General features: G+C 46.6%; 2 protein-coding genes across 2 annotated transcripts in view; one reads left to right on the top strand and one right to left on the bottom strand.

Annotated features, from left to right (window-relative positions):
* The window catches only part of LOC135542910 (protein diaphanous homolog 3-like), a 1,769,082-nt gene that overhangs the window by 689,994 nt on the left and 1,059,838 nt on the right, over window positions 1–19,250 (top strand). The window lies entirely within an intron of this gene.
* LOC135542890 (protein diaphanous homolog 3-like) overlaps window positions 1–19,250 on the bottom strand; it is a 467,767-nt gene that overhangs the window by 111,199 nt on the left and 337,318 nt on the right. The window contains exons 21-23 of the mRNA XM_064970040.1: window positions 14,985–15,104; window positions 14,597–14,716; window positions 12,048–12,177 (exon numbers count right to left, since the gene is read on the bottom strand). Of these exons, the coding sequence (XP_064826112.1) occupies window positions 12,048–12,177; window positions 14,597–14,716; window positions 14,985–15,104 (370 nt within the window). The remainder of the gene's footprint in view (window positions 1–12,047; window positions 12,178–14,596; window positions 14,717–14,984; window positions 15,105–19,250) is intronic.

The following is a 19,250-nucleotide window of genomic DNA, read 5'->3' as shown; positions in this document are numbered from 1 at the left end:
TTATAATCTGGTTCTGGTTCTGAGTCTCCAGTGAAGAGCGTTGTATTATAATCTGGTTCTGAGTCTCCAGTGAGGAGAGTTGTATTATAATCTGGTTCTGAGTCTCCAGTGAGGAGTGTTGTATTATAATCTGGTTCTGGGTCTCCAGTGAGGAGTGTTGTATTATAATCTGGTTCTGAGTCTCCAGTGAGGAGTGTTGTATTATAATCTGGTTCTGAGTCTCCAGTGAGGAGTGTTGTATTATAATCTGGTTCTGGGTCTCCAGTGAGGAGTGTTGTATTATAATCTGGTTCTGAGTCCGGGAGGCCCATCATGGAGACCCGAGCCATCCTCCATCCTCATGTCTGCAAGGCCACAGCACTCTGTCTGTCTGCAAGGCCACAGCACTCTGTCTGTCTGCAAGGCCACAGCACTCTGTCTGTCTGTCTGTCTGTGACCTGAGGCACAGCGCTGCCTGCACCAATCACAGCGTTGCCTCAGACCAGCTCAAGCAGAAGACACCCACTCACACCAGGGACACATCAGTCACCAGTGCGTGTGATTCTAGAACATGACTCATTATCACATCCTAACTGACACTAATCTAGAACATGACTCATTATCACATCCTAACTGACACTAATCTAGAACATGACTCATTATCACATCCTAACTGACACTAATCTAGAACATGACTCATTATCACATCCTAACTGACACTAATCTAGAACATGACTCATTATCACATCCTAACTGACACTAATCTAGAACATGACTCATTATCACACCCTAACTGACACTAATCTAGAACATGATTCATTATCACATCCTAACTGACACTAATCTAGAACATGACTCATTATCACACCCTAGCTGACACTAATCTAGAACATGACTCATTATCAAATCCTAACTGACACTAATCTAGAACATGACTCATTATCACACCCTAACTGACACTAATCTAGACCATGACTCATTATCACACCCTAGCTGACACTAATCTAGAACACGACTCATTATCACATCCTAACCGACACTAATCTAGAACATGACTCATTATCACATCCTAGCTGACACTAATCTAGAACATGACTCATTATCACATCCTAGCTGACACTAATCTATAACATGCCTCATTATCACACCCTAAGTAACACTAAACAATAATCTAGAAAATGACTCATTATCACACCCTAGCTGACACTAAACACTAATCTAGAACATGACTCATTATCACACCCTAGCTGACACTAAACACTAATCTAGAACATGACTCATTATCACATCCAATATGACACTAAACACTAATCTAGAACATGACTCATTATCACGTCCTAGATGACACTAATCTAGAACATGACTCATTATCACATCCAATCTGACACTAAACACTAATCTAGAACATGACTCATTATCACGTCCTAGATGACACTAATCTAGAACATGACTCATTATCACATCCTAGATGACACAAATCTATTACATGACTCATTATCACGTCCTAGATGACACTAATCTAGAACATGACTCATTATCACGTCCTAGATCACACAAATCTAGAACATGACTCATTATCACGTCCTAGATGACACTAAACACTTATCTAGAACATGACTCATTATCACGTCCTAGATGACACTAATCTAGAACATGACTCATTATCACATCCTAGCCGACACTAAACACTAATCTAGAACATGACTCATTATCACATCCAATCTGACACTAAACACTAATCTAGAACATGACTCATTATCACGTCCTAGATGACACTAATCTAGAACATGACTCATTATCACATCCTAACTGACACTAATCTAGAACATGCCTCATTATCACACCCTAACTAACACTAAACAATAATCTAGAACATGACTCATTATCACACCCTAGCTGACACTAAACACTAATCTAGAACATGACTCATTATCACATCCAATATGACACTAAACACTAATCTAGAACATGACTCATTATCACGTCCTAGATGACACTAATCTAGAACATGACTCATTATCACATCCTAGCCGACACAACACTAATCTAGAACATGACTCATTATCACATCCAATCTGACACTAAACACTAATCTAGAACATGACTCATTATCACGTCCTAGATGACACTAATCTAGAACATGACTCATTATCACATCCTAACTGACACTAATCTAGAACATGACTCATTATCACATCCTAACTGACACTAATCTAGAACATGACTCATTATCACGTCCTAGATGACACTAATCTAGAACATGACTCATTATCACGTCCTAGATCACACGAATCTAGAACATGACTCATTATCACGTCCTAGATGACACTAATCTAGAACATGACTCATTATCACATCCTAGCCGACACTAAACACTAATCTAGAACATGACTCATTATCACATCCAATCTGACACTAAACACTAATCTAGAACATGACTCATTATCACGTCCTAGATGACACTAATCTAGAACATGACTCATTATCACATCCTAACTGACACTAATCTAGAACATGCCTCATTATCACACCCTAACTAACACTAAACAATAATCTAGAACATGACTCATTATCACACCCTAGCTGACACTAAACACTAATCTAGAACATTACTCATTATCACACCCTAGCTGACACTAAACACTAATCTAGAACATGACTCATTATCACATCCAATATGACACTAAACACTAATCTAGAACATGACTCATTATCACGTCCTAGATGACACTAATCTAGAACATGACTCATTATCACATCCTAGCCGACACAACACTAATCTAGAACATGACTCATTATCACATCCAATCTGACACTAAACACTAATCTAGAACATGACTCATTATCACGTCCTAGATGACACTAATCTAGAACATGACTCATTATCACATCCTAACTGACACTAATCTAGAACATGACTCATTATCACATCCTAACTGACACTAATCTAGAACATGACTCATTATCACGTCCTAGATGACACTAATCTAGAACATGACTCATTATCACGTCCTAGATCACACGAATCTAGAACATGACTCATTATCACGTCATAGATGACACTAATCTAGAACATGACTCATTATCACATCCTAGATGACACTAAACACTAATCTAGAACATGACTCATTATCACATCATATCTGACACTAATCTAGAACATGACTCATTATCACATACTAGCTGACACTAATCTAGAACATGACTCATTATCACGTCCTAGATGACACTAATCTAGAACATGACTCATTATCACGTCCTAGATGACACTAATCTAGAACATGACTCATTATCACATCCTAGCCGACACAACACTAATCTAGAACATGACTCATTATCACATCCAATCTGACACTAAACACTAATCTAGAACATGACTCATTATCACGTCCTAGATGACACTAATCTAGAACATGACTCATTATCACATCCTAACTGACACTAATCTAGAACATGACTCATTATCACATCCTAACTGACACTAATCTAGAACATGACTCATTATCACGTCCTAGATGACACTAATCTAGAACATGACTCATTATCACGTCCTAGATCACACGAATCTAGAACATGACTCATTATCACGTCCTAGATGACACTAAACACGAATCTAGAACATGACTCATTATCACATCATATCTGACACTAATCTAGAACATGACTCATTATAACATACTAGCTGACACTAAACACTAATCTAGAACACGTCTCATTATCATGTGAACACAAAGCAGGAAGCCGTTGAGATCGTCACAAATCTTTTTTTCCAGTCCCATTTCTAACACTCTAATACTCATACATGAATAAAGGAGAGAGAGAGAGACAGGAACGAGTTGTTTCCCAAATTATACCCTATTCTGTTTTTAGTGCACTACTTTTAACCAGAGCCCCAGCCAAAAGTAGTGCTCCATATAGGGAATGGTGTGCCATTTGGGACGCAGAGTGTCTACAGTAGCTAAGCTTCTCAGTCACTTTGCTGATACACAGAGACATGTTTACAGGCACATTCACAAGCACTGGAGAGAGAGACAGGAAGAGAGAGAGAACGTAGTGAGGGAGAGACAGGAAGAGAGAGAATAGAGTGAGGGAAAGATGGAGACAGAACAGAATAAGGGAGAGATGGAGACAGAACAGAGTAAGGGAGAGATGGAGACAGAACAGAGTAAGGGAGAGATGGAGACAGAACAGAGAGATGGAGACAGAAGGGAGTGAGGGAGAGATGGAGTGAGGGAGAGATGGAGACAGAGAGAACAGAGGAGAGAGGGAGAGAAAGGAAGAGAGAAGAGGAGAGAGGGAGAGACATGAAGAGAGAGATTAGAGGAGAGGGAGAGACAGGAATAGAGAGAATAGAGAAGAGAGGGAGAGACAGGAAGAGAGAGAATACAGAAGAGAGGGAGAGACAGGAAGAGAGAGAATAGAGTGAGGGAGAGATGGAGACAGAACAGAGTAAGGGAGAGATGGAGACAGAACAGAGAGATGGAGACATAAGGGAGTGAGGGAGAGATGGAGTGAGGGAGAGATGGAGACAGAGAGAACAGAGGAGAGAGGGAGAGAAAGGAAGAGAGAAGAGGAGAGAGGGAGAGACATGAAGAGAGAGATTAGAGGAGAGGGAGAGACAGGAATAGAGAGAATAGAGAAGAGAGGGAGAGACAGGAAGAGAGAGAATACAGAAGAGAGGGAGAGACAGGAAGAGAGAGAATAGAGTGAGGGAGAGATGGAGACAGAACAGAGTAAGGGAGAGATGGAGACAGAACAGAGAGATGGAGACAGAAGGGAGTGAGGGAGAGATGGAGTGAGGGAGAGATGGAGACAGAGAGAACAGAGGAGAGAGGGAGAGAAAGGAAGAGAGAAGAGGAGAGAGGGAGAGACATGAAGAGAGAGATTAGAGGAGAGGGAGAGACAGGAATAGAGAGAATAGAGAAGAGAGGGAGAGACAGGAAGAGAGAGAATACAGAAGAGAGGGAGAGACAGGAAGAGAGAGAATAGAGAAGAGAGGGAGAGACAGGAATAGAGGAGAGGGAGAGACAGGAAGAGAGAGAATAGAGAAGAGAGGGAGAGACAGGAAGAGAGAGAAGAGAGGGAGAGACAGGAAGAGAGAGAATACAGAAGAGAGGGAGAGACAGGAATAGAGAAGAGAGGGAGAGATGAGAGATAATAGAGAAGAGAGGGAGAGACAGGAAGAGAGAGAAGAGAGGGAGAGACAGGAAGAGAGATTAGAGAATAGAAGAGAGGGAGAGACAGGAAGAGAGAGAATAGAGAAGAGAGGGAGAGACAGGAAGAGAGAGAATAGAGGAGAACATCACTGGCTTCCACATTAAATTCTCCACAGACGTTTATAAATCAAATCACCAGACTTTTGGTAAACACTCAGAGACTCAGAGATTTCTCTCTACGTTTCTCTCCTTCCCTTCTGCTCTCTCTCTCACTCCTCTCTGCCCAGACTAGAGATAAATACACCAATATCCCTGTGAGTGAGTAGGGAGGGAGAGAGCGAGAGAGAGAGGAAGAGGAAGATAGAGAGAGGAAGATAAGACTTTCCACTTCTGCAAAAATTGGAAAACATTAAACAAACAAGAACAGGAAGAGATATCTATCCAAAACAGAGATGTATGGGTAAACCACTTCCCCAATCTTTTTTGGCCCGATAACAACCAACAACCAACAACCAGCAAAAACATAATGATCAAATACAAATCTTCGTATCAACTATCAAAGACGACCAGAACCCACTGGATTCTCCAATTACATTTAATGATCTACAAAATGCCAAACCCTCCAACCCCCAAAATCCCTGTGGTGTTGATGGTATCCTCAATGAAATGATCAAATACACAGACCACAAACTCCAATTCAAATCAAATCAAATTGTATGCTTATTTACGAGACGTTAAGAAGAGAAACGTGTTCAGAAAAAAAAAAAATGAAAAAAGCAACAAATAATTAAAGAGCAGCAGTAAAATAATGTGGAGGCTATATACCGGGTATTACGGTACAGAGTCAATGTGGAGGCTATATACAGGGTATTACGGTACAGAGTCAATGTGGAGGCTATATACAGGGTATTACGGTACAGAGTCAATGTGGAGGCTATATACAGGGTATTACGGTACAGAGTCAATGTGGAGGATATATACAGGGTATTACGGTACAGAGTCAATGTGGAGGATATATACAGGGTATTACGGTACACAGTCAATGTGGAGGCTATATACAGGGTGTTACGGTACAGAGTCAATGTGGAGGCTATATACAGGGTGTTACGGTACAGAGTCAATGTGGAGGCTATATACAGGGTGTTACGGTACAGAGTCAATGTGGAGGCTATATACAGGGTGTTACGGTACAGAGTCAATGTGGAGGCTATATACAGGGGGTACTGGTACAGAGTCAATGTGGAGGCTATATACAGGGTGTTACGGTACTGAGTCAATGTGGAGGCTATATACAGGAGGAACCGGTACAGAGTCAATGTGGAGGCTATATACAGGGGGTACAGGTACAGAGTCAATGTGGAGGCTATATACAGGGGGTACAGGTACAGAGTCAATGTGGAGGCTATATACAGGGTGTACCGGTACAGAGTCAATGTGGAGGCTATATACAGGGGGTAGCGGTACCGAGTCAATGTGGAGGCTATATACAGGAGGTACCGGTACAGAGTCAATGTGGAGGCTATATACAGGGTGTACCGGTACAGAGTCAATGTGGAGGCTATATACAGGGTGTTACGGTACAGAGTCAATGTGGAGGCTATATACAGGAGGTACCGGTACAGAGTCAATGTGGAGGCTATATACAGGGTGTTACGGTACAGAGTCAATGTGGAGGCTATATACAGGGTGTTATGGTACAGAGTCAATGTGGAGGCTATATACAGGAGGTACCGGTACAGAGTCAATGTGGAGGCTATATACAGGGTGTTACGGTACAGAGTCAATGTGGAGGCTATATACAGGGTATTACGGTACAGAGTCAATGTGGAGGTTGTATAAAAGGTGGCGCTACAAAGTATTAACTTAAGGGGGCTGAATAATTTTGCATGCCCAATTTTTCAGTTTTTGATTTGTTAAAAAATTTGAAATATCCAATAAATGTCTTTCCACATCATGATTGTGTCCCACTTGTTGATTTTTCACAAAAAATACAGTTTTATATATTTATGTCTGAAGCCTGAAATGTGGCAAAAGGTTGCAAAGTTCAAGGGGGCCGAATACTTTTCGCAAGGCACTGTATGTAAACTAGTTTTAATGACTCCAACCTAAGTGTATGTAAACTAGTTTTAATGACTCCAACCTAAGTGTATGTAAACTAGTTTTAATGACTCCAACCTAAGTGTATGTAAACTAGTTTTAATGACTCCAACCTAAGTGTATGTAAACTAGTTTTAATGACTCCAACCTAAGTGTATGTAAACTAGTTTTAATGACTCCAACCTAAGTATATGTAAACTAGTTTTAATGACACCAACCTAAGTGTATGTAAACTAGTTTTAATGACTCCAACCTAAGTTTATGTAAACTAGTTTTAATGACTCCAACCTAAGTGTATGTAAACTAGTTAATGACTCCAACCTAAGTGTATGTAAACTAGTTTTAATGACTCAACCTAAGTGTATGTAAACTAATTTTAATGACTCCAACCTAAGTGTATGTAAACTAGTTTTAATGACTCCAACCTAAGTGTATGTAAACTAGTTTTAATGACTCCAACCTAAGTGTATGTAAACTAATTTTAATGACTCCAACCTAAGTGTATGTAAACTAGTTTTAATGACTGGAGGGGAACACATTGTCTCTGGGTCTGGAGGGAACACAGTGTCTCTGGGTCTGGAGGGGAACACAGTGTCTCTGGGTCTGGAGGGGAACACAGTGTCTCTGGGTCTGGAGGGGAACACAGTGTCTCTGGGTCTGGAGGGGAACACAGTGTCTCTGGGTCTGGAGGGAACACAGTGTCTCTGGGTTTGGAGGGGCACACAGTGTCTCTGGGTCTGGAGGGGCACACAGTGTCTCTGGGTTTGGAGGGGAACACAGTGTCTCTGGGTCTGGAGGGGAACACAGTGTCTCTGGGTCTGGAGGGGAACACAGTGTCTCTGGGTCTGGAGGGGAACACAGTGTCTCTGGGTCTGGAGAGGAACACAGTGTCTCTGGGTCTGGAGGGAACACAGTGTCTCTGGGTCTGGAGGGAACACAGTGTCTCTGGGTCTGGAGGGGGGACACAGTGTCTCTGGGTCTGGAGGGAACACAGTGTCTCTGGGTCTGGAGAGGAACACAGTGTCTCTGGGTCTGGAGGGAACACAGTGTCTCTGGGTCTGGAGGGGAACACAGTGTCTCTGGGTCTGGAGGGAACACAGTGTCTCTGGGTCTGGAGGGTACACAGTGTCTCTGGGTCTGGCGGGGAACACAGTGTCTCTGGGTCTGGAGGGGAACACAGTGTCTCTGGGTCTGGAGGGGACACAGTGTCTCTGGGTCTGGAGGGAACACAGTGTCTCTGGGTCTGGAGGGGAACACAGTGTCTCTGGGTCTGGAGGGAACACAGTGTCTCTGGGTCTGGTGGGTAACACAGTGTCTCTGGGTCTGGTGGGTAACACAGTGTCTCTGGGTCTGGAGGGAACACAGTGTCTCTGGGTCTGGAGGGAACACAGTGTCTCTGGGTCTGGAGGGGAACACAGTGTCTCTGGGTCTGGTGAGGGACACAGTGTCTCTGGGTCTGGAGGGAACACAGTGTCTCTGGGTCTGGAGGGGAACACAGTGTCTCTGGGTCTGGTGAGGGACACAGTGTCTCTGGGTCTGGAGGGGACACAGTGTCTCTGGGTCTGGAGGGAACACAGTGTCTCTGGGTCTGGAGGGAACACAGTGTCTCTGGGTCTGGAGGGGAACACAGTGTCTCTGGGTCTGGAGGGGAACACAGTGTCTCTGGGTCTGGAGGGGACACACAGTGTCTCTGGGTCTGGAGGGGACACAGTGTCTCTGGGTCTGGAGGGGACACAGTGTCTCTGGGTCTGGAGGGGAACACAGTGTCTCTGGGTCTGGAGGGGAACACAGTGTCTCTGGGTCTGGAACACAGTGTCTCTGGGTCTGGAACACAGTGTCTCTGGGTCTGGAACACAGTGTCTCTGGGTCTGGAGGGGAACACAGTGTCTCTGGGTCTGGAGGGAACACAGTGTCTCTGGGTCTGGAGGGGACGCAGTGTCTCTGGGTCTGGAGGGGAACGCAGTGTCTATGGGTCTGGAGGGAACACAGTGTCTCTGGGTCTGGAGGGAACACAGTGTCTCTGGGTCTGGAGGGGAACACAGTGTCTCTGGGTCTGGAGGGGAACACAGTGTCTCTGGGTCTGGAGGGGACACAGTGTCTCTGGGTCTGGAGGGGAACACAGTGTCTCTGGGTCTGGAGGGAACACAGTGTATCTGGGTCTGGAGGGGAACACAGTGTCTCTGGGTCTGGAACACAGTGTCTCTGGGTCTGGTGGGTAATAGCCTTTATATCTGATAAGAAGACGTTATCCACTCAGCAGCTCTAGTGTTTACTGTAATGTACTATGTGTTGAATACAAGAGGGGATATAGTGTGTGTGTGTGTGTGTGTGTGTGTGTGTGTGTGTGTGTGTGTGTGTGTGTGTGTGTGTGTGTGTGTGTGTGTATATATAATGATGTGTACTGTGTGAGTGAATACATGAGAGGACACATGAAAAGATGCTTCTGGGGTCGTGTCCACACCTGACACTTACATGGGGCGGCAGGGTAGACTAGTGGTTAGAGTGGAGGGGCGGCAGGGTAGCCTAGTGGTTAGAGTGGAGGGGCGGCAGGGTAGACTAGTGGTTAGAGTGGAGGGGCGGCAGGGTAGCCTAGTGGTTAGAGTGGAGGGGCGGCAGGGTAGCCTAGTGGTTAGAGTGGAGGGGCGGCAGGGTAGCCTAGTGGTTCGAGCGTTGGCCTAGTAAACGAAAGGTTGCAAGTTCAAACCCCCGAGCTGACAAGGTAAAAATCTGTTGTTCTGCCCCACTGTTCCTAGACCAGTTAACCCACTGTTCCTAGACCAGTTAACCCACTGTTCCTAAACCAGTTAACCACACTGTTCCTAAACCAGTTAACCCACTGTTCCTAGACCAGTTAACCCACTGTTCCTAGACCAGTTAACCCACTGTTCCTAGACCAGTTAACCACACTGTTCCTAGACCAGTTAACCACACTGTTCCTAGACCAGTTAACCCACTGTTCCTAGACCAGTTAACCCACTGTTCCTAGACCAGTTAACCCACTGTTCCTAGACCAGTTAACCCACTGTTCCTAGACCAGTTAACCCACTGTTCCGAGACCAGTTAACCACACTGTTCCTAAACCAGTTAACCCACTGTTCCTAGACCAGTTAACCCACTGTTCCTAGACCAGTTAACCCACTGTTCCGAGACCAGTTAGCCCCACTGTTCCTAGACCAGTTAACCACACTGTTCCTAGACCAGTTAACCCACTGTTCCTAGACCAGTTAACCCACTGTTCCTAGACCAGTTAACCCACTGTTCCTAGACCAGTTAACCCACTGTTCCTAGACCAGTTAACCCACTGTTCCGAGACCAGTTAACCACACTGTTCCTAAACCAGTTAACCACACTGTTCCTAGACCAGTTAACCACACTGTTCCTAAACCAGTTAACCACACTGTTCCTAGACCAGTTAACCCACTGTTCCTAGACCAGTTAACCACACTGTTCCTAAACCAGTTAACCACACTGTTCCTAAAGCAGTTAACCCACTGTTCCTAGACCAGTTAACCCACTGTTCCTAGACCAGTTAACCCACTGTTCCTAGACCAGTTAACCCACTGTTCCTAGACCTGTTAACCAGTTAACCCACTGTTCCTAGACCAGTTAACCCACTGTTCCTAGACCAGTTAACCCACTGTTCCTAGACCAGTTAACCCACTGTTCCCAGGCCGTCATTGAAAATAAGAATGTGTTCTTAACTGACTTGCCGAGTGAAATAAATAAATGTGACTTCTGCTTTCAGAAATACAAAAGTCACATTGAAAAGACGGGTGTGAACGCACAACAGTCTCCTTGTGGTGTGATTGTGTTCAGATCTGTCTGACCACTTTAGACTGCGGTCAGGGATGTGGTGTGATTGTGTTCAGATCTGTCTGACCACTTTAGACTGCGGTCAGGGATGTGGTGTGATTGTGTTCAGATCTGTCTGACCACTTTAGACTGCGGTCAGGGATGTGGTGTGATTGTGTTCAGATCTGTCTGACCACTTTAGACTGCGGTCAGGGGATGTGGTGTGATTGTGTTCAGATCTGTTGTGTGTGGATTTCTCCTCAGTCGGGACAAACAATCAGGTCACAGCAAAGTCATCCGCACTCCACAGAAAACGGGTTGTGTGACCCGAGAGGCACCTTCTCATTGTAACGTTGGTGCGTGTTTGGCTAGATTTATGCAATATCTTTTGCGTTGCTAGCTGTCTAGTTTGCTACAGAGGTTAGCTACATATGGTAGCTGGCTAGTTAGCTTCAGAGGATAGCTGGCTGGTTTGCTACAGAGGATAGCTGGTTAGTTAGCTACAGAGGTTAGCTGGCTAGTTTGCTACAGAGGATAGCTGGTTAGGTAGCTACAGAGGTTAGCTGGCTAGTTAGCTACATAGGTTAGCTGGCTAGTTAGCTTCAGAGGATAGCTGGCTATGTTTGCTACAGAAGTTAGCTGGCTAGTTAGCTACAAAGGTTAGCTGGCTAGTTAGCTACAGAGGTTAGCTGGCTAGTTAGCTACAGAGGATAGCTGGCTAGTTTGCTACAGAGGATAACTGGCTAGTTAGCTACAGATGTTAACTGGCTCGTTAGCGACATAGGTTAGCTGGCAAGTTAGCTACAGAGGTTAACTGGCTCGTTAGCGACATAGGTTAGCTGGCAAGTTAGCTACAGAGGTTCGCTACTGCTATCAGTTGTTATGTTATCATATTGTTCCTATTGCTGGTTGTAGAATGCATACTAGCATTTGAATATAGCGCAGGAAGAGGGAATCCGGACACATTGTGGACATGACAGACACATTTATCTCTGCCGACTGTGGTGTGTGTCTGTCTCCTACCTCGGCTGGCTCTGTCTACGTGCTGCAGGTCGTCGGAGAACTTGGTGACCTCTGGGAACTCCTCCTCACACACTGCAGCCAGGAAGTGGAGCAACGTTGACTTCTGGTCAGCTGACTTTGTGTCCTTCAGCTGGAATCACAAATATAGTTCACCCAGTCAGGTTACACACTGTCAGGTTACACCCTGTTAGGATACACCCTGTTACACCCAGTCAGGTTACACCCTGTTACACCCAGTCAGGTTACACCCTGTTACACCCAGTCAGGTTACACCCTGTTACACCCAGTCAGGTTACACCCTGTTACACCCAGTCAGGTTACACTCAGTCAGGTTACACCCTGTTACACCCAGTCAGGTTACACCATGTTACACCCAGTCAGGTTACACCCTGTTACACCCAGTCAGGTTACACCCAGTCAGGTTACACCCTGTTACACCCAGTCAGGTTACACCATGTTACACCCAGTCAGGTTACACCCAGTCAGGTTACACCCTGTTACACCCAGTCAGGTTACACCCAGTCAGGTTACACCCTGTTACACCCAGTCAGGTTACACCCTGTTACACCCAGTCAGGTTACACCCTGTTACACCCAGTCAGGTTACACCCAGTCAGGTTACACCCTGTTACACCCAGTCAGGTTACACCATGTTACACCCAGTCAGGTTACACCCAGTCAGGTTACACCCTGTTACACCCAGTCAGGTTACACCCAGTCAGGTTACACCCTGTTACACCCAGTCAGGTTACACCATGTTACACCCAGTCAGGTTACACCCTGTTACACCCAGCCAGGTTACACCCTGTTAAACCCAGCCAGGTTACACCCTGTTACACCCAGTCAGGTTACACCCTGTTACACCCAGTCAGGTTACACCCAGTCAGGTTACACCCTGTTAAACCCAGCCAGGTTACACACTGTCAGGTTACACCCTGTTACACCCAGTCAGGTTACACACTGTCAGGTTACACCCAGTCAGGTTACACCCTGTTACACCCAGTCAGGTTACACCCTGTTACACCCAGTCAGGTTACACCCTGTTACACCCAGTCAGGTTACACCCAGTCAGGTTACACCCTGTTACACCCAGTCAGGTTACACACTGTCAGGTTACACCCAGTCAGGTTACACACTGTTACACCCAGTCAGGTTACACCCTGTTACACCCAGTCAGGTTACACCCTGTTACACCCAGTCATGTTACACCCAGTCAGGTTACACCCTGTTAGACCCAGTCAGGTTACACATGGTTACACCCAGTCAGGTTACACCCTGTTACACCCAGTCAGGTTACACCCTGTTACACCCAGTCAGGTTACACCCTGTTACACCCAGTCAGGTTACACCCTGTTACACCCAGTCAGGTTACACCCTGTTACACCCAGTCAGGTTACACCCAGTCAGGTTACACCCTGTTACACCCAGTCAGGTTACACACTGTCAGGTTACACCCTGTTACACCCAGTCAGGTTACACACTGTCAGGTTACACCCAGTCAGGTTACACCCTGTTACACCCAGTCAGGTTACACCCTGTTACACCCAGTCAGGTTACACCCTGTTACACCCAGTCAGGTTACACCCTGTCAGGTTACACCCTGTTAGACCCAGTCAGGTTACACACGGTTACACCCAGTCAGGTTACACTCAGTCAGGTTACACCCTGTTACACCCAGTCAGGTTACACCCTGTTACACCCAGTCAGGTTACACCCAGTCAGGTTACACCCTGTTACACCCAGTCAGGTTACACCCTGTTACACCCAGTCAGGTTACACCCTGTTACACCCAGTCAGGTTACACCCTGTTACACCCAGTCAGGTTACACCCTGTCAGGTTACACCCTGTTACACCCAGTCAGGTTACACCATGTTACACCCAGTCAGGTTACACCCTGTTACACCCAGTCAGCATACACCCTGTTACACCCTGTTACACCCAGTCAGGTTACACCCTGTTACACCCTGTTACACCCAGTCAGGTTACACCCAGTCAGGTTACACCCTGTTACACCCAGTCAGGTTACACCCAGTTACACCCAGTCAGGTTACACCCAGTCAGGTTACACCCTGTTACACCCAGTCAGGTTACACCCAGTCAGGTTACACCCTGTTACACCCAGTCAGGTTACACCCTGTTACACCCAGTCAGGTTACACACGTTAGGAAGGCGAGAGTAGTGTGTGTGTGTGTGTGTGTGTGTGTGTGTGTGTGTGTGTGTGTGTGTGTGTGTGTGTGTGTGTGTGTGTGTGTGTGTGTGTGTGTGTGTGTGCAGCTAGTCCCCCCACCTTGCAGAGGGAACTGAGGTCAAAGCCGTAGCTCTGTGCGTTGCGAGAGCCTGTTCCACCCAGTCAGGTTACACCCCGTTAGGAAGGCGAGAGTAGTGTGTGTGTGTGTGTGCAGCTAGTCCCCCCACCTTGCAGAGGGAACTAAGGTCAAAGCCGTAGCTCTGTGCGTTGCGAGAGCCTGTTCCACCCAGTCAGGTTACACCCCGTTAGGAAGGAGAGAGTAGTGTGTGTGTGTGTGTGTGTGTGCAGCTAGTCCCCCCACCTTGCAGAGGGAACTGAGGTCAAAGCCGTAGCTCTGTGCGTTGCGAGAGCCTGTGTTCATGTAGTTGCCCAGCAGAAGAACCAGCTCCAGCAGCCGGCTGAACCCCTTGCTCTTCCTCACCTACAACAACAACAACAACAACAACAACAACAACAACAACAACAACAACAGTCAGACGTTTTAGAACGGGTGGAAATCTAACAGCTCAACTTAGAAGAGGTCCCGTTTCAAAGCATTGTTTATATGTTGTTGTTAACACAGATTATCGGCAATGGTTATCAGGTAAAATATGAAAGACAAAGACACGACAGAGAGAGAGAGACAGAGAGAGAGACAGGGAGAGAGAGAGAGAGAGAGAGAGAGAGAGGGAGAGGGATGGACCACTGACCTCTTCACAGGCTGCGTTAACAGCCATGATGTCTGGACGGAGGTTGTTGACCTGTTCATCAAACTGCAGCTTAAACAGGATGGAGTTGAGACGAGGCCGCAGTCGCTTCACACTGCTCATCTGGAGAGGAGAGGGGGAGAGGAGAGGGAGAGGAGGAGGGGGAGAGGAGAGGGGGAGAGGAGAGAGGAGAGGGGGAGAGGAGAGGGAGAGGGAGAGGAGAGGAGAGGGGGAGAGGGGAAGAGGGGAAGAGGGGAGAGGAGAGGGAAGAGGAGAGGGGGAGAGGGGAAGAGGAGGAGAGGGGAGAGGAGAGGAGAGAGGAGAGGGAGAGGGAGAGGGAGAGGAGATGAGAGGGGAGAGGGGAAGAGGGGAAGAGGGGAAGAGGGGAGAGGAGAGGAGAGGAGAGGGGGAGAGGAGAGGGGAGAGGAGAGGAGGAGAGAGAGGAGGAGAGGAGAGGAGGAGGAGGAGAGGGGAGGAGGGAGAGGGGAGGGAGGAGGGGGGAGGAGAGAGGAGAGGGGGAGAAAGGAGAGGGTAAAGGAGAGGGGGAGAGGGTAGAGGAGAGAGGAGAGAGAGGGGGAGAGGAGAGGGGGGTAGAAGGGAAGAAAGGAGAGGAGGAGCAAGAAGAGGGTAGAGGAGATGAGAGGGAGAGAGAGAGAAGAGAGGAGAGGGGGAGAAAGGAGAGGGTAGAGGGGAAGAGAGAGAGAGAGAGAGAGGGTAGAGGGGAGAAGGGAGAGGGTAGATGAGAGGGGAGAGAGGAGTGGGGGAGAGAGGAGAGGGCGAAAGAGAGAGAGATGGAGGTTAGGGAGGAAAGAAAGGGAGGTATATAGAGGGGTACAAGTCAAGACGAAGAAGAACAAAAGTGCAGGGAGAAAGAAGTAGGAGAGGAGAAAAAAAGAGACATAAATAAAGAGGATGAGAGGAGAAGAATGCAGTCAATACCCCAACCCCCCCCCCGAGTCAATACCCTAAGCCCCCAGAGTCAATACCCTAAGCCCCCAGAGTCAATACCCCTAAGCCCCCAGAGTCAATACCCCTAACCCCCCCAGAGTCAATACCCCCAAGCCCCCCCAGAGTCAATACACCTAAAACCCCCCAGAGTCAATACCCTAAACCACCCCAGAGTCAATACCCCTAACCCCCAGAGTCAATACCCATAAACCCCCAGAGTCAATACCCCTAAACCACCCCAGAGTCAATACCCCTAACCCCCCCAGAGTCAATACCCATAAACCCCCAGAGTCAATACCCATAAACCCCCCAGAGTCAATACCCCCAAGCCCCCCAGAGTCAATACACCTAAAACCCCCAGAGTCAATACCCCCAAGCCCCCCAGAGTCAATACCCCTAAACCTCCCCAGAGTCAATACCCCTAACCCCCCAGAGTCAATACCCCTAAGCCCCCAGAGTCAATACCCCTAAACCCCCCAGAGTCAATACCCCTAACCCCCCCAGAGTCAATACCCCTAAACCCCCCAGAGTCAATACCCCTAGACCCCCCAATTCAGCCATAATAAGCAGATGCACCAGGCACACAGAACACATTGGATACGTCCCATATTTATAATCAGATACAAATGGAAGCTCGGTTTGTAATGACTATGTCTCAGTAAAACATCATCTCTGTTTGGGCTATTGGTAATAAGGTGACAACTTTCCACTTCGCATTTCAAATCAATTACTTTCAGGACTTTGATTATTATTATTATTTTTTAAAGTATATCAGCCCAATCCTTTCGAGTCTTTCAATTCAATTTATGTAACAGCTTCAGCAGGAACTCTCCGTTGCTAGGCAATAGCCATGGATTTTTGGCAGCAATGATCTGATTTGGGATCAGGGCCGGCAAGTTAATTGGAGAGGGAGAGAGAGAGATGGAAATGGATAGAGAGAGAGAGAGAGAGAGAGAGAGAGCGAGAAAGAGAAATAGAGTGAGAGAGAGAGAGAGAGAGAGAGAGGAGTATCAGTAAGGTAGAGGAGAGAGAGAGAGAGGAGTATCAGCAAGGTAGAGGAGAGAGAGAGAGAGGAGTATCAGTAAGGTAGAGGAGAGAGAGAGAGAGGAGTATCAGTAAGGTAGAGGAGAGAGAGAGGTGGAAAACAGAGTGAAGGGGTTGGATTACTGCTCTAACACTATTAGAGTAAATTGGAAAATATTGCGGTGAATGACATGTGGCCTGGTCTCCACAGTATTGGACTGAAGCGAGAGAGAGATGAGCTGTGTGGGTGTGGGAGAGGAGAGAGAGACACAGAGAGAGAGAGAAAGAGAGACAGAGAAAGAGAGAGAGAAAGAGAGAGAGACAGAGAGAGACAGACAGAGAGAGAGACAGAGAGAGAGACAGAGAGAGAGACAGAGAGAGAGACAGAGAGAGACAAAGAGAGAAAAAGAGAGAAACAGAGAGAGAGAGAGACAGACAGATAGAGAGAGAGACAGAGAGAGAGACAGAGAGAGAGACAGAGAGAGAGACAGAGAGAGAGACAGAGAGAGAGACAGAGAGAGAGACAGAGAGAGAGACAGAGAGAGAGACAGAGAGAGAGACAGAGAGAGAGACAGAGAGAGAGAGAGAGAGAGAGAGAGAGAGAGAGAGCGAGACAAAGAGAGAAAAAGAGAAACAGAGAGAGAGAGAGAGAGAGACAGAGACAGATAGAGATAAAGCCCTTGAATTGAATTGAGATCAGGGTCTATATATGGTGACTGGTATAGAGCAGAGCAACCAGCTGATCTCCTCTGTTATTGTAATTAGCGGTGGTGTGGGCAGCGCCTCATTGCAGCGCGGGAGACAAACACAACGTTGATCTCTGAGCCCCGAGGTTCAGCCTGGGAAGCTAAAGGGCCATTTAACACGAAGAAAACAGATCGGCCCGACAACACAACACGTCTAAAGATATGACATCCAATAATAATAAGATGTATTAATTCACTGTATTCACGGCCGGCCGTGATGTTCTAGTTTACAGCAAGAACAGTTAGTGTGTAGCGACAGGTAATAAATACTAAGGCATTAAACAATTATGGTGCCATGCAATATCATGATTTTTTTATTTTTTAAATTCTAAGCATGTTGTTTTTCCTCTAACATTTTATTATTGTACTAAAATACACAACTTGATTACAATGTGGCCTATTGACTGTGACCAAGATAGAGCTGTGGATATAGATACTGTGACCAAGGTAGAGCTGTGGATATAGATAATGTGACCAACGTAGAGCTGTGGATATAGATACTGTGACCAAGGTACAGCTGTGGATATAGATACTGTGACCAAGGTAGAGCTGTGGATATAGATACTGTGACCAACGTAGAGCTGTGGATATAGATACTGTGACCAACGTAGAGCTGTGGATATAGATACTGTGACCAAGGTAGAGCTGTGGATATAGATACTGTGACCAGTCTCCAGGTCAACTTCCTCTCTCTCCTCTCGGTAAATACACAGTCTCTGGGTCAACTTCCTCTCTATCCTCTCGGTAAACACACAGTCTCTGGGTCAACTTCCTCTCTCTCCTCTCGGTAAACACACAGTCTCTGGGTCAACTTCCTCTCTCTCCTCTCAGTAAACACACAGTCTCCAGGTCAACTTCCTCTCTCTCCTCTCGGTAAACACACAGTCTCTGGGTCAACTTCCTCTCTCTCCTCTCGGTAAACACACAGTCTCTGGGTCAACTTCCTCTCTCTCCTCTCAGTAAACACACAGTCTCCAGGTCAACTTCCTCTCTCTCCTCTCGGTAAACACACAGTCTCTGGGTCAACTTCCTCTCTCTCCTCTCGGTAAACACACAGTCTCCAGGTCAACTTCCTCTCTCTCCTCTCGGTAAACACACAGTCTCTGGGTCAACTTCCTCTCTCTCCTCTCGGTAAACACACAGTCTCCAGGTCAACTTCCTCTCTCTCCTCTCGGTAAACACACAGTCTCTGGGTCAACTTCCTCTCTCTCCTCTCGGTAAACACACAGTCTCTGGGTCAACTTCCTCTCTCTCCTCTCGGTAAACACACAGTCTCTCGGTCAACTTCCTCTCTCTCCTCTCGGTAAACACACATTCTCCAGGTCAACTTCCTCTCTCTCCTCTCGGTAAACACACAGTCTCTGGGTCAACTTCCTCTCGGTAAACACACAGTCTCTGGGTCAACTTCATCTCTCTCCTCTCGGTAAACCCACAGTCTCTGGGTCAACTTCATCTCTCTCCTCTCGGTAAACACACAGTCTCCAGGTCAACTTCCTCTCTCTCCTCTCAGTAAACACACAGTCTCTGGGTCAACTTCCTCTCTCTCCTCTCG

The sequence above is a fragment of the Oncorhynchus masou genome, chromosome 7 (genome assembly GCF_036934945.1).
Source record: "Oncorhynchus masou masou isolate Uvic2021 chromosome 7, UVic_Omas_1.1, whole genome shotgun sequence".
In the NCBI taxonomy this organism is placed as follows: Eukaryota; Metazoa; Chordata; class Actinopteri; order Salmoniformes; family Salmonidae; genus Oncorhynchus; species Oncorhynchus masou.
The sequence above is the reverse complement of the archived record's forward strand: the minus strand, read 5'-3'. Positions and strand labels throughout refer to the sequence as shown.